We start from the raw sequence: 15104 nt of genomic DNA, 5'->3' as shown, positions 1-15104 counted from the left end.
ACATGATATGATAGCCATCTTCAAATAGCCAAAGGGCTGCCACATGGAAGATGGAGCAAGCTTCTTTTCTCCTGCTCTAGAAGGGAAGATCTGAACCAATGGATTCAAGTTACAAGAAAGGAGATTCTAATTAAACATCAGAAAGAACTTTCTGACAGCAGCTGTTCCACAGTGGAATGGACTTCCTTGGGAGGCTGTGGATTCTCCTTCATTGGAGGAGTTTAAGCAGAGATTGGATGGCCGTCTGTCATGGATGCTTTATCTGAGATTCCTGCATTGCAGGGGGTTGGACTAGATGACCCTCAGGGTCCCTCCCAACTCCACAATTCTGATTCTATTCTGTTTATTAATTATTTTGTTAGTATTAATATTTATATTAGTGAGGGACCGGGTGGCGCTGTGGGTTAAACCACAGAGCCTAGGACTTGCCAATCAGAAGGTTGGCGGTTCGAATCCCCATGACGGGGTGAGCTCCTGTTGCTCTGTCCCTGTTCCTGCCAACCTAGCAGTTTGAAAGCACAAAAGTGCCAGTAGATAAATAGGTACTGCTCTGGCGGGAAGGTAAATGGCGTTTCCGTGCGCTGCTCTGGTTTGCCAGAACCTTAGTCATGCTGGCCACATGACCTGGAAGCTGTACTCCTGCTCCCTCGGCCAATAAAGCGAGATGAGCGCCACAACCCCAGAGTCGGTCACGACTGGACCTAATGGTCAGGGGTCCCTTTACCTTTTATTAATAATAGTAAATAACACCTTAAGTGTTTATGGGGCTTTGCCTTTTGTAAAAAGTTTGCTGTTCCCATGAGCGCTTGGCCTAAGTTTCAAGGGTAGAGCAGATGGCCGTCCAAGGGCAAATAAAAGACAGGGAGCCTGAGAAATGTGCAAAAAGAGATACTTCAAATGAAACAGTGGAGATGAACCCCAGGAAGGGGTACAAGCATGAGGCAAAAATAATAATAATCAAGTATGACTCTCTAACATCCACATCAAAATTTGACTAGCTTCAGCTATGAAAACAAGATTCCTTTAACCTATTTCATAGATTCCGGGTGGTTCCAGTGCAGATGGGTCCTTCACATCCAGTGTTTACATACTGTATCTTCGTTTGGCAGGCTCATTTCCACACCTTCCCATTTTCCGGTCATGGATATTTTCATTCATTCGCTGCTATTCCATGGCTTGCCAATCAAATTGGTGGGTGGAGCTTCAGGAAATATATGCAGAGGGGGGTGGGGTTGTACCTCCCCTCAACCCCACCCCCCACTGCTCTGGGTATGTTTCAACCTGTATGCACACTTTTTTTAAAAAAATGCAGATGTGCCAAAGAGTGAATGTTCACACTATTCTTACGCTTCACAATGGGCAAAAGAGAAGTTTGTGCTCATGTGGAGAGCAGGCACTTCCATTTCTTTTTAATACTGGTATCTTGTGCAAAACCTCTGTATGTGACCATATATCAGAATATTGATTGACCTTTATCAACACACACACACACCTGGCCAAAAGACCCCCCAAATTAGTGATTAGTCTCCAAGGTGGTGATTTTGAGACGGCTGCTGCTCCTAACCAGCTTCTTGAAATTTGAACGGGTCTTCAGCAGAAATAATCTGGGTCAATGGGAACTATGTGACTAGATTGTGCTGGCATGAGGAGATGGACATATGACCTGTTGCAACATCACCGCACCCACCCATCCCCCCCCAAAAATGTTAATGAGCTGGAGCTTCCATACCGTGAGTGTCTACAGATTCCTTAGATTTCACATGGTACAGGGAAATACAGATTAACTTGCAAAAAGCAGGGGCTGTCGTTTTGATTGTGACAGCATATTCAGCCTCTGCAAAAGAATCTTATATACGTACATAAACAGCACCATTTCCACAATAAACTCCTACCTGGAAGCAGGAAGCACCCTTGAATGACACTGATCTGTCTCCTTTGTCAGACTTTTTAAATAAATAAATAAATAAATAAATAGATGGTAGATGATAGATAGAAAAGCAGCTTCAGAGGCCGTGGTTAGCTGCAGAAGATGAGCCTATAGGTCCTTTAAGACTTTTCCCCACTAGTGAATTTCCCTGTAATGGTTTCCCCCAAGCTGTTCCCCTACCTGTGGGAGAAAAGATGCAAAGCCTTCATATTGTGTTTACTGGAAAGAGAAGCACCTCTTGGGGAAGGTGAGTTTCAGAGGAACCAATGGCAGGAACAGCCCCTGCCCTGCAGCACCAGAAGCTTCTCTTTCAGGAGTGTGTGGGGTTTGTTCTGTTTTTTAAGCCAGGGATAGACTTAACAGACTAAATGGAAAGTGCAGTTTGAGCCCCACTCAAGTCCGTTGTAGACCCAGGCTGATGCTGTACCGCTCAGACTGAAGGTAGGGGCATATGTGATCCATTGCTCCTAATAACAATAATGCCATTACTTTTATTATTGGTAATAATATTTTTTACTACTACAATAACTTGTTGCACATAGAAAGCTAGGATATCAAGAGGAAGCGCAGACTAGAATTCTGCTGAGCTCCCAGCACTAAGTTTTCTGTATGCAGGGGAAGTTTTGTGTGTGGAGTAATCCATAATATGAACTGCCACATTCAGTCTGAAGTGGTACAGCCCTAACTCTAGGTCAGAGTCAGCTGCTAAAAAGACATTATTGCAGCTTGCTTTCAATCGGCTATGTAGCAACACAGTGCTTCCAGAGTGCTTCCAGGGAGGAGAGTAATTCTTGCCTTTCTGAAAGAGGGAAATGTCACACTGAAAGATGGATTTCAAAAATCATTTTCCAAAGAATAATTTCCCTGAAAAGGAGCACAGCTGATCAAAAGCCAGGAGTTCAGATATTTTATTTTAAAATGCACAGCTGGGTGGCCTTCATCTTCAGATCTCTCCACACATGCTCCTCTTTTTTTGCGCAAAACGGAGTCTGCTGTCTGCAGCCTGACTTCCAGCTCTGGGTGCAGCTGTAAGTGATCCAAGCGTTTCAAACGCACAAACGCACCCGCCACTTGCAACACAAACATCTCTGATTGGCTGCTGCTTCACTGGCTCCCTCAAAGTGCTAGCACTTGGAAGTGGGGTGCTATGGGGAGAGGGGAGGAAGTCCATATATGGACATAATAAAAAAGCCTTGGTCCAGTGTAAAAGGTAAAGGTAAAGGTACCCCTGCCCGTACGGGCCAGTCTTGACAGACTCTGGGGTTGTGCGCCCATCTCACTCAAGAGGCCGGGGGCCAGCGCTGTCCGGAGACACTTCCGGGTCACGTGGCCAGCGTGACAAAGCTGCATCTGGCGAGCCAGCGCAGCACACGGAAACGCCGTTTACCTTCCCGCTAGTAAGCGGTCCCTATTTATCTACTTGCACCCGAGGGTGCTTTCGAACTGCTAGGTTGGCAGGCGCTGGAACCGAACAACGGGAGCGCACCCCGCCGCGGGGATTCGAACCGCCGACCTTTCAATCGGCAAGCCCTAGGCGCTGAGGCTTTTACCCACAGCGCCACCCGCGTCCCCTTGGTCCAGTGTACGATTAGCCCAATATCCTACTTCCAGCGGCAGCCGGTCATACGCTTTTGGAAAATGCAAACGCAAGCAGGAGTATAAAGGCATTGCTCTCCTACCCTCTTTTACTGCCTCTATGCATCCAGCTGATTGTTCTGTTTAGCAGTCATGGTTAGAAGTTGTGGAGAGTCCCCTCCCCTCCTCCCTAACCACTGCCAATTTTAGCAGCCATCACCACATCTTGTGGCAGTGAATTCCACCATCCAACACATACTGGGCAAATAAATGCTCCCCTTTGTCTCCTCCACTGTCTCAACTCTACTGCCAACCACAGTTTCAGCAGAGGAGGTCTTGCTTCAAGCTTTAAGGGGTTCTGTGTTTTACTACAACCCCAAGATCTACCAGGTGCATATCCAGGCAAAAAAAGTCTAACTGCACATCATTCATAGGGTCCTGAACTGGTAGACTGATAGACCAGAAATGAGACCTTGGGAGTCATAAAAGATAGCTCATCAAAAGGCAAATTACATGCAAGGACTCATTAGGAAAGGAACTGAAAATAAAGCTGCCAATAGCCTCATGTCATTATACAAATCTTTGGTGCAATACCATTTAGAAAACTGTTCTGGTCCCCTCGTCTCAAAAATGATACTGTAGAGGAAGCAAAAGTTATGAAAGGGACAATGAAAATGATAAAGGGGGTGGAGTAACCCCTCTGCTCTCTGCTGCCCTTAAGGAAGCTTGCAGCGTTTGAGACTTTATAGTTTAGAGAAAAGGCGGGGTGATAATAGTTTATAAAATAATGCAAGGCATGGGGAAAGTGGATAGAGAAAAGTCCCCCCCCCTCCTATAACACTAAGAACTCCTGGGCACCCAGTGAAGGTGAATGTTGGAAGACTGAGCAAGATAAAAGAACACAGGACGTAGTTGAACTATGGAACTTGCCACCTCCTTCTGCTTGCCATGATGGCTCTGCTCTGCTTCAGGGGTGGAAGCAGCGATGCTTCTGAATACCAGCTGCCCAAGGGGAGGGCGCTTTTGTGCTGCGGTCCTGCTTGCGCATTTCCCCTAAGTGTCACCGGGTAGGTGGGCTGCTTTGAGAACCGGGTGCTGGACTAGACGGGCCCCTGGCCTTAGAAGCTCCTTAGAATGAAAGAACAGGGTTAGCATGAAAGAACAAGGTGCCTCTGAGCAGTTACTAAGCAAAGAGGTTTGTTTTCAGTATCAGACTCAAGGGAACCTGCAGTGCTTCACCCCCAAAATCTATTCTCAGTCACCCCAAGTTTGCATCATTTTAAGCAGCCTAGTTTAGGGAAGTCGGGGGTTGGTTGCTTTATTATCTCTGCTGCTTAAAACAATGAGGGCCAGAAATCCTTCCCGATCCACTGCAGATCACACTTCTCCCATCCCGAGCCTCTAAAGAAGTTGCTATGAAGGAGGAAAACTGCTTCCTGAGCAGGACCCTTCCGTTGCCCTGGACTGCAAGCTGGAGGCAGCCGTCAGCCTGCCACCCACCTCCTATTATCATTATTATTTATTAAAATAAAAAAATTCCTTCCAGTAGCACCTTAAAGACCAACTAAGTTAGTTCTTGGTATGAGCTTTCGTGTGCATGCACACTTCTTCAGACACACTGTGTACACTTCAGATACAAGTGTGCATGCACACGAAAGCTCATACCAAGAACTAACTTAGTTGGTCTTTAAGGTGCTACTGGAAGGAATTTTTTTATTTTGACTATGGCAGACCAACACGGCTACCTATCTGTAACTGGAATTATTTATTAAGTAATTGATAAAACAATCCACCCCAGGGGCACGGGAACACTAAGTGGGAATGCAGGCCTCGCTTGCCCGCCCCACCTTTAATAGCCACGCTGTTTCTACGGAGACCTGCTCCGAGACAGGACTCGCGCCCCTGGACTGCTCTGATTCGGAGCGCGGCAGGAGCTGGCGGGGCCCGGAAAGGAAGCCAACCTGGCCTGGGCTGCGTGGCGCCGGCGCCGCCCGGTTAAAAGGGAATAGGCCTTGCTCGGCCGCCCCCGAGGCCACAAAGACACCAAAGCGCGGCTCGCTTGGCCGGCGAGGGAGGCCGCCCGGCCGGGCCTTGAGAAGCAGCGCCGCCGACGGCTCCCTCCGCGGCGCCGCCTTTTGTGCCGGCCTGGCCTTTCAGGCGGGGCGCTGGGGCGTGTGACGGCAGCGCCCGACCGAGCAGCCCAGGGGGCTCCGGAGTGAGGGCGGCTGCTCTTCGCCCGCCCGCCGGCCCCTCCTCTCCCGGAGCCGCGCTAGCCGGAGGCGACTCAGCCGGCGAGTCCCGGCCCGAAGGGGACGGGGGCAGAAGGCCGGAGGAGGGAGAGCCGCCCGTGTGAGCCGGGAGGAGCCGAGCGAGCGAGCGAGCAGCAGCGGCTCCCGGGGCAGCCGGCCGGGAAGGCGAGGCTGGCGCGCCCTTGAAGCCCGCTCCGCGCTGCCCAGAAGTTGGGCTTCACGAGGCCGGGCGGAGCCCGCTTCTTCTCGACCCGCAGGCAGCACCCATCCTGCACACCTTGCCCCGCTGGGCGCGCGCAAAACATCGCGCTCCGCCACCGTCGTCGCAGGATCGCCGAGGGGAGAAGCGGCCCGCGAGCCGCGCCCACGAAACCAGCAGCCCCGCCGATGATCCGCCCCGGAGTCCCGCTCTCTCCGCGCTCCCTGCTGCTTGGAACCGAATCCCATTCAGATCTCCAGCAGCAGCCGCGCAGAGCCCGGAAAGCAGGAGGCCGCGAGCCCTGCCGGCGCCGGGGCGCAGGAGGAAGCCGATCCCGGGGCCGGAGCTCCTGTACGTGGCCGCCTCCCCTTCCCCGCCCGCCCCCTAGACCAGCCCCCGAGTCCAGCCCATGGCCGGGGCCTAGTCCCTCTCGCCCACCCGCTTGCCGGCCAGCAGCCCCGTCTGCAGTCACCTGAAAGCGAAACAAGCTACTCACCTGCGGCGCGAGCAGAAAGTGCGGTGAACAGATTTCCAGGGAAGCTGCTGGAACTGCAGCCGTCTGCCCGCGAATTTGGGTTGGCGGGGCCCAGAAGCGCAACTGGACCTTGTTTCTGAGCAAGCATGCATAGATAAGAGCCTGGCTGCAAAGTGGGTGGGTGGGGAGGGAGTTAAGCACGGAGAGGTTAGTGGATGCGTGTTTACTGCGAATGACCTACCAAAAACGCACACACACAAAAACCGATTGAACTATTGCTCCCCTGTAAATGTCCACAGCATAGCAGCCTACGTTGTGGATAGGCTGCAACTCCAGCTATGGCGACACCTCCTTCAGCACTCCAGATGTTTTAATATTTGCATGGAACTCTGGGTCCTGCAATGCATGAATTCCAGTTTGAACTTACTTGCATTTATGCACTGCTTACGCCCTGCCACAACACCTAGCACGATTCCCCTAAGGCCTGAATAGGGGGAAAAATCTAAAAAGTGAGGCTAATTCTCATAAACATTTCCAATTGAAATAAATGGATTTACTCAAGATATTGTGGCAAGGATTCGAATGCAAGGTTGCAATGCTGGGTATAGTTACTTCAGAGTAAGTAACTTTCAGGTCATTAGGCACAGGATTGCAGTAGGTGTCACAATAATGATCACTGAAGTTTGCTCAGCTCAGCTCGGTTTATATCGCTAGAGATCAGATTTGCACAGCTTTTTCATCCACATCACTTACTCAGATCCAGGACTGTGCTCTGAAATAGGAATGCCTGGGTGCCTGGGGAGGCCTTTGTGAAATTTGTTTTGTTCTGAAAAGGAGGAACCCAATGGTAGATATATATTCTTGGAAGGACAGAAAGGGAAGTCGCTTCCCACTGCTGGCAACAAGGCTTACTTTCCAATTACAGTAGTAGATTTGGGGACCTATGAAAATACACCACCTTTGGTCTTCTTCAGACCAGAGAAATCTAGGTCTTTGCACTGCAAACCCAGGCACTTTACTTCCAAGTAAGTTCTTTAAAATCAGTTGAACTTCTTCAAGGAAGTGAGGACAATCCACACGGAAGTTCTGCGCAACCTGAAATGCAGAGGTGGGGAGTGGGGGGCCTAAGAGCCAGATTTGAGAAATAATGATAAAAATAATCAACAGGCGCCCCAGATTCAGAGGGCTTGGATGGAATGAAACCTTGCAGACCTTCCAGGACAGAAGGCAATGTCCAACCACTCACCCCAAGGTCATTTAAAATTAATTTATTTATCAAATATAGCTATTAATATAAACGATAATAAATTTTCAACTGTACAGTATATTACACAGTAGGCAGAGCCCTTCCACGGGGCTTGGTGGAAGAACAAGCGGCAAAGAGCAGCAAGTGCAGTCCTGGGGCCTGGAGGGATTTTGGGGGGCGGGGTGTCCACAGTCTGACTCCTGCGCCCAAAGGGGCAGCCCAAGCCCGCGGAGTATTCCGGTCCTTGGAGAGAGGCTTTACCTGGGCGAGTCCAGAGGACCAGCTCTCCTTCCTTCCCTGCTGGCTGGTGCCTGTCCGTCGAGGGACCGAGGGCTGACATATCCGACAGGCCTTCTCGCTAAGACCCGATCCTCTGGGGTGGAGGAGCCCCCGCCTCGCCCACGGGGCTCTAGGTGAGATGGTACATGCTGTAGCCCACGTGCGCCGCGTAGAGTCCCACGGGGGTGACGGGCAGGCCGGCTCGCGGGAAGGGCCCCGAGGAGGAGGCGTACAGAGAGGCGCCGGCCACCGCCGGGCCGCCCAAGGGGAAGGAGATGCCGAAGGCGGCGGGCGGCAGCATGGGCTTGGCGGCCATCTTCAGCTTCTCCAGCTCGGCCTCCTGCAGCCGCTTGGCCTTGGCGCGCCGGTTCTGGAACCAGATCTTGACCTGCGTCTCGGTGAGGCTCAGCGAGCTGGAGAACTCGGCGCGCTCCGCAATGGACAAGTACTGCTTCTGGCGGAACTTCCTCTCCAGCGCCAGCAGCTGCGCCGTCGTGAAGGGCGTCCGCGGCTTGCGGTTGGTCTTGTGCTTGCGCAGGGTGCAGGCCGGCGGGCTGGCGCGCCCTGCGGAGACAGCGAGCGACACCCGGTAAGGCCCTGCCCAAAGACACCACCCCGGCGCGCCCGCGCGGAGAGCCGCCCCGCCGCCCGGCCGCCCAATCCCGGGCAAAAAGCGAAGGAGCCCGGCTGGCGCGCAGGATCAGACCACCTGCTCACCCCGAAAGCCCAAAAGCCGTTTGCCGGGGCGCCTCGGAGGAAAAGCTCTCTGAAAGTGCAGGAGGACCCGCAAACCTGGTCAAATTTATCAGGAAATAATCATCGCTGGCTGAACTTCGTAGGCTGTAATTCAGAATGAACGTATTTTAGAAACCGGCTGTAAGGCGGACCTCGTTTGACAGCTTGCTCCGGTTAAACCGTCATCTAGTTAAACCACAGTAAGGCAATTTAACTCTATTGAAATTAATGGGCCAAATTGGTCTTAAATACAGTGCTTCTGGTTTATTTAAGCTGTAAGGGCAATTTCTTCGGGATTTTCCAGATTAGAATATTTCAAGAGCTGGGTTCTAAATTCAGCTGAGCGGAGTAACAATGATTCAGAGTAACTGGAGTCTGAACCTGGAGGATGTATGGTGGTACAATCCTAAACACACTTAAGAGCGAGCCGCGTTAAAATGCAGGAGGACTTTCAAACGGACTGGACCTTGCATTTTACTGAAGCGGAGCTGTTCCCGGATAGGAAAGCCAAGTCGACTTACAGCCAGGGGGACATTTTGCAACTGAACAAATGGGATGCTGGAAACCCCCCGAACTGTACAGATCTAAATAAGGAGGCGACTTTTAGCTGGATGAGAGAGAGAGAGAGAGAGAGGTCGTTCTGACAGCCCAAATCTGCCTGATCCCACCCACTCGCTTTAAAAGGCCTTGTTTCCACGTAAGCGAATAGGATTGCAGCCTTCCAAGAGGCGCCTGGTGTCACGCGAAGCCACGCCGCCACCACAGCCAACCCCTCCCAAAGGCTTATCCGTGGGGGAAGACGCGCGTGGCCCCCAAAATGGTGCGTTTTCTTTAAGAGGTTGGGTGCATTTATTAGTGCTCCAGATAGAAAAATAAAGTATTGGGGCAGTTCATAAGAAGGGGAAAGCGGGGTTGGGGGAGGAAGGAAACCATAAATTATTGAACTAAAGGGAAAAAAATTTAAAAATGAAAAGGGCAGGTCCTGTCACTCACATCCCGTTTATGGCCCTCTTGGGAAACAGAGTGCGCATGTCATTAATTAGGGAGTCGGCGAGGACGCCGCTTGCTCCTTTTATGGCCTGTTTTAAGAACGACTCTCGGCATTCCGACCCACACCCTTTGGAGCGGAAGAATTTAGACTGCTAAACACATTTACTTGAAAATAAAGGCTGGCAGGTTTAATGGATTCAAGTTAATTGTTTTAAATCATAGCCTCAAGTCAAGTTGAATCCAAGTGAAGCATTTCCATCGTGAAGCTAACACTCACAAAAGTTGTAGATCGCTTTCAGTGTTTCCATTAGCAGAAAAGACACTGGAGCTACTGTAGTCGTAGGTACCTTTACTTGGGAGTAATTCCCACTGCGACTCATCACTTTGAGTTAACAGTGCACAGGCCGGGACTGCCAGCTGTGATGAAATCCTTTGGAGACATTCCAACTGGAAGCCCTCCCAGCAAACCCCCTTTGGAGGGAAAGAGCCACAGTTCACCAGCGCAGGCCTCGGGAATGCCTGAGTATCTTTGCTGCAAGATTTTCCCGGTGGATTTGGCCCATTTTAAGTTAAGGCTACCCACGGTAGGACGCTAAGATGACCTGGAGAATATATTCTTCCTAATATGTTTAATTTCGATAGTCTTTGAAGATATACTCACATAACTCTTCCCCAACCCCGTCCCTTCTAGATTCCGTGCATTGCACAGGGGAAGCCATAGCAGGACGACAATTACAATATGGGATAGATTCTCTGTTCACATTCCGTTTGCAATAATTTGGAAGATTGTTTTTTAAAAAACAAAAAACAAAACCTCATTACTTCCTGGTATCTGGGCAACATTTTAAAAATAAATTGCAATTACAGGGGTTGGGAATCCAGCTGGAAAGAGACTCCTAATTAATCCAAAACGACATGAACCCTGAACAAAATATACCAGAGAAGCCTGTTTTGTTACTTTCAGTTGCATTTCACTTTTTACATATCGGTAGGAGATGACTTTTCAAGGAACAAACCCCTAACTTCAAAAGTGAGGCTGCTGGACATTTTAGAAACGGTTCAAATCAGAGCGATCTATTGAAGTGGAATTTAGCATCGCTAGAAATGTTATGGGCATTTTCTCCAAAGCCACCTCTGCCCGGATTCTCCTACTCACTGACTGAAAGGAATTTCCACGGACACAAGTAGGAGTTAGAGCACATTAAAATAGCGCCCTTAAACTATTTTAAACTGCTAAAATACTCTTGTTTTAATCCGCGGGAGAGAAAAGGAGGCAGAAAAGTCCCCGCTAATTCCTCTCCTGCTCAGGCCGATCCGTAAACAAAGCAACTTTCTTTAAAACGAATCACTGAGGCGGATTGTGCGGCAGGGCTGGGTCTACATGGACTCCGCCACCTTCGATCCTAAAAAGTTTGCTGAGAAAAGTAAACTACTTTGAGATGGAAGCTAAGTTTCCTGGACCACAGGATGTTGTGGAAGGTCTCACAGGGAAAATAAGGCTGAAACCCTATACGTGGGAGTCTTCCCAAATGAACTCGGTGGGACTTCTCAGTAGTGATGGAAAGGATTCCGCTGTAATTGATTCTGTTTCCCAACAGCGCAATTTAAGGACCATTAACGAGAAGCGCAGTAGAAATAAGCAGCCGAAACTCATCGGATTTCCTTATTACGTTTTCCTATTTGTTTAGCATTTTTTTATTTAAAAAGCACGAATGTGCTCGTAGCGATTTTCTGGTTCTCCAGATGGTGTGCAAACTGCAATGGTTTAAAATGTCCTTACCCAGGTTGTCTGTCTGTCTCTCTCAGCCCAGAAACGGGCTCCTTGGTGGCGGAAAAGGCCCTGAAACCCGGAAGTCCCAGACATCCCTCCCCCTCCCCCTGGAAAGTGGTGACTGGTTCAGAAACCAGGTCCAAGGAATCAGTGACCTTTCATTCCCAACTCACTGAAGGAGACCTTCCCTGGGACCCTGGGCTCTCTGGGCAACTGTCAGCTGGCAGGATCCGGCCAGCAACGTTTACCAACAGCTGTAGCTGTCTGAAAAGGCCCCTCTCTACCTAGAGTCCCAGCTTCAAGGCAGCGGGAAGCTAAGTTTGCGGGGGAAATGAGATGGTCCCCCAAACGGGCTCTACAGGAGCGACACGATCTGCAATGAAGGCAACTCCCCAGCTCCCCTTTGGCAGCATTGGGGCTGCAGGCAGCTTGCCGCTGCTTCACGGCCAAGTCAAGCAGCAACGGAAGGCAGGCAGGAGCTGCATGGAAGCTGCTCTGGTTCTAAGCATATTCAAAAAGGTCGCCTCGATCTCAGCTTCCGGGCTGCTTGGCGCTCTCGGCTTTAATTCGGCTAAAACGCCGCTATCCGACTAATCCCTGACTTGGAAGCAAGGCCTCTTGAGACCAAGGATGGGTTTAAGCAAGGGGAAGCCGATCCTGTTAGAAACCGGTGCTCCTTACTTCCAAGTAAACACCTTTAGAGTGTGCCTGCCCCATTCGTGCTAGGAATCAAGGCCGGGCACCTACGCGCTTTGAGTTGGTGGCCGGTTGGTTGGTTTGTTTGTTTTGTATTTTGTTTAACCAGCAACTCAAGTTCCACGAGCGGAAGCAGCAACCTGGAACATCTCTCCGGCGCTCAACACATGCATTTACTGGAAAGTAAAAAGTCCCCTTGTCTTAAGTGACAGCCGAGACCGGCTTCCCCATCCTCAACCGCAGCGTTTTGGCTACTCGCTTCCCGGCCAAGTCCACGTGCGCTTCCCGGCTGCTCACTTACTTGGCGGCGGCGGAGAGAAGCGGGGGCTTTGCATCCAGGGCGTCCGCTCCGGCTTCTCGGGGCTTTCGGCTTTGGCGAGCGCCTCTTCGGGCACCGGGACTAATCCCCCGACAGCAAAATGGGTGGCGATGGCCAGCGCCGAGGCCGGTCTCTCCGGCGCCGCGGCAGAGGGCGCCCCCCTCCTGGGACTGAGGGCCCTCGGGTGCGCCGACGGCTCCCCCCGCTCGGGCCCGCCGGGCAGGCTGCCGGGCTTTCTGCGGTCGGCCATGAGCGCCTCGACGCTGAAGGGTAGCAGAGCCGGAGCCGCCTTAGGCTTGTCGCCGCCGCCCTCCTCCCGGCCCCTGGTGGCCCCCGGGGGGCCCGTCGGGCCGGGCTTGCCGAAAGGCGGCGCGGGTGGCTCCTCGCTCCCCGCCGCGCTCTGAGCAGAAGTCATTTCCAGCGCCGGGGCCATGCAGCTCCCCCCGTCGGCGCCCCAGCTCTCGCAGCCGTCGCTCATGGAGGTGGGCGCGGAGTCTGAGGCAGGCCCGGCCCGCGCTCCCGGCTGCGCGGCGCCTTCGCTCGTCAGGGCTCCGCTTGGCGAGGCCCGGGACCCAGCCCGGCGGGCTAATAAAGCCAGGCCGCCCCCGACGGCGGCCAATCCGCGCTCCGAAGGGGGGTCCCGCTGCCTTCCCATTGGGTGCGGCGCGCAAGGGAGCGCGCGAGGAGGACCGGGAGGCGGAGGAAGAGGAGGCGGGATCGCCCGGCGCGCCTCCGCTCGACTCTGCCCGGCGCGCCCGCCAAGCCGGGAAGAAACTTTGCTCGGCACTAGCCAGGAGCGATTGCGCGCCGGACTTTCGTTCTCCGCCTCTGGGCAACTCCCATTCACCTCGCGTCGCCGTCGATTCACCTCGAGGGGTTGTTTGTTTTGCTTGGATTCCCTTCCGTCCCGCTCGCTCCGCCTCTGCAATGGAAATTCCGCGAGCCTGAGCTGCGGGCGGCAGCTTCGCTTGGGACGAGCGATGCTCATCTTCAGAGTATCATAGACTAATCATTTTACCCCTTCTCTGTGCTATCAGCGGCGTGCAATCTAGTTCTACGATAACCATTTAGAGTTTTTATTCTCTTTGAAGTGTCTCCCGACAATCAGGCGGTATATAGAGTTTGTGAAATAAATATGAAATAAAATAAATAAGTCTTCTTTGAATATGGGCTAAATTTGTGTGTGTGTGTGTGTGTGTGTGAGAGAGAGAGAGAGAGAGAGAGAATGCTGTAATAATATGTAATATTTGCCCACCCCCGCCGCCCAATAGGGATACGTTTACACATGCCTTTCGCTTTTGGAGGGGAAATCGACGTGGAAAAAAGCTATTAAATTTGGCTGCATCGTCGTGTAGCTTACTCGGAAGTAAGTGCAATGAGACTCATTCCAAACAACTGTGGATGGGATGGCAACCTCTCTGGTTGTGAAATAATAGTTCTTCTTAAGCACAATAAACTCCCAAACTGACAAAAACAAACAAACACAAAACCACAGAGAGTCCAATATATAAGCTAATGAATTAAATACGATGTATGTGTGTATAGGGTTTAAGCTTATTTATAATCATATTCGCATTAGATGGGCTATACTTGATTTTGCAGGGCTTTGGATGAGGTTGCGCTCTGCCCTCGGTATGACCCAGTCTCAGTGCAGATACAGTATAGCTAGTCTTCCCCATCGGCTTACAAAAAAGCAATTTAACAAACAAGCAAACAAGCAGGAGGCAAAAAGAGGGGCAAATCCTGCCCATCATTTGTATCTGGTGTATCTCTCCTAGAGCTCTGTTTGTCTGGATAAGGCATACAGTGTGGCGACGGGATCATTCTTTGGTAAAGAATCATTGTAAAGGTGCCTAGAGATTGGAGCGTTAATACCCTAAAGGAAGTCTAACCCCTAGTCCCGACCAATTAAGGTCTTAAAAAGGAGATTTGGTTTCGTGAATGCCTTTTACGATCCCTTATCCTCGCGGCCAGGACGGATGTGCAGTAAAAGGCGCTGCTCTCTCTCATAATGGGATTGGCCGCTTGCTGGGAAAAGTTTATTGATAGCTGCGGGGCTCTAATCTCGGCGAAACACAAGAGCTTCTTGCAGTCATTTAAGGGCAATTATCTAAACGGGGAGGGACAGCGGAGCCCCTGCCTTTTGAACGCGGCCCTAGCAAGACGGGAGGTTATGAGCGCTTAGATTATGGGATGGATGGGTGAATGTCACAGCAAAGCTAGGTTTGTCAATACGCGAAGGAGCCGAGGAAAAGGAAGCGGGAAGGTTCTTAAGGCTGCGTCTAGGCTCTCACGCAGAAAGACCCAGGAGATGGGTGACCCAACCTCGAGTACCGTTATTTATTTACTGCATAAATATCTTTCCTGTATGTAAATTTCCCTCCAAGGAGCTCATGGCCACGTATGTGAATCCCCCCCCCGCCAACTTCCGCTCACAACAGCCCTGTGAAGTGGGCCAGGTTTGGCGAGAGTAAAGCCTCGCAAAGTTTCCTGGCTGAGGAGGAACAAAGATCTTCCGAGGTGGAGCTAACGCTCTTAACCGCTGCTCCACCGCTGCTCTTAATCTGCAGCTCTGCCCCCCCCCCGGGACTCCCAGTGTGGACCCAGAGCGCCTGGCTCTTCCTTCCTCCCCCCGCCCCGCAA

The 15104-nt window shown here is 51.5% G+C and overlaps 2 protein-coding genes across 2 annotated transcripts in view; both read right to left on the bottom strand.

The window, feature by feature from the left end:
• Positions 1-15104, bottom strand: part of SH3TC1 (SH3 domain and tetratricopeptide repeats 1) — a 409292-nt gene that overhangs the window by 330756 nt on the left and 63432 nt on the right. The gene's annotated exons all lie outside the window — the stretch shown is intronic.
• MSX1 (msh homeobox 1) lies at positions 7678-13010 on the bottom strand. The gene is made up of 2 exons (XM_082238596.1): positions 12444-13010; positions 7678-8514 (listed from the first exon to the last, which is right to left on the bottom strand). The coding sequence occupies exons 1-2, from the start codon at positions 12937-12939 to the stop codon at positions 8081-8083; spliced, it is 930 nt and encodes a 309-aa protein (XP_082094722.1). The 5' UTR covers positions 12940-13010; the 3' UTR covers positions 7678-8080.

Source organism: Podarcis vaucheri (assembly GCF_965113315.1).
Source record: "Podarcis vaucheri genome assembly, chromosome: 9".
In the NCBI taxonomy this organism is placed as follows: domain Eukaryota; kingdom Metazoa; phylum Chordata; class Lepidosauria; order Squamata; family Lacertidae; genus Podarcis; species Podarcis vaucheri.
This window is presented reverse-complemented; position numbering and strand designations above follow the sequence as displayed.

Coding starts and splice junctions, on each gene's coding strand:
- MSX1 (XM_082238596.1), bottom strand. CDS start 12,939: ATGAGCGACGGCTGCGAGAGCTGGGGCGCCGACGGGGGGAGCTGCATG. Junction 8,515..12,443: donor CTTCTCTCCGCCGCCGCCAA/GTAAGTGAGCAG, acceptor CTGTCTCCGCAG/GGCGCGCCAGCCCGCCGGCC.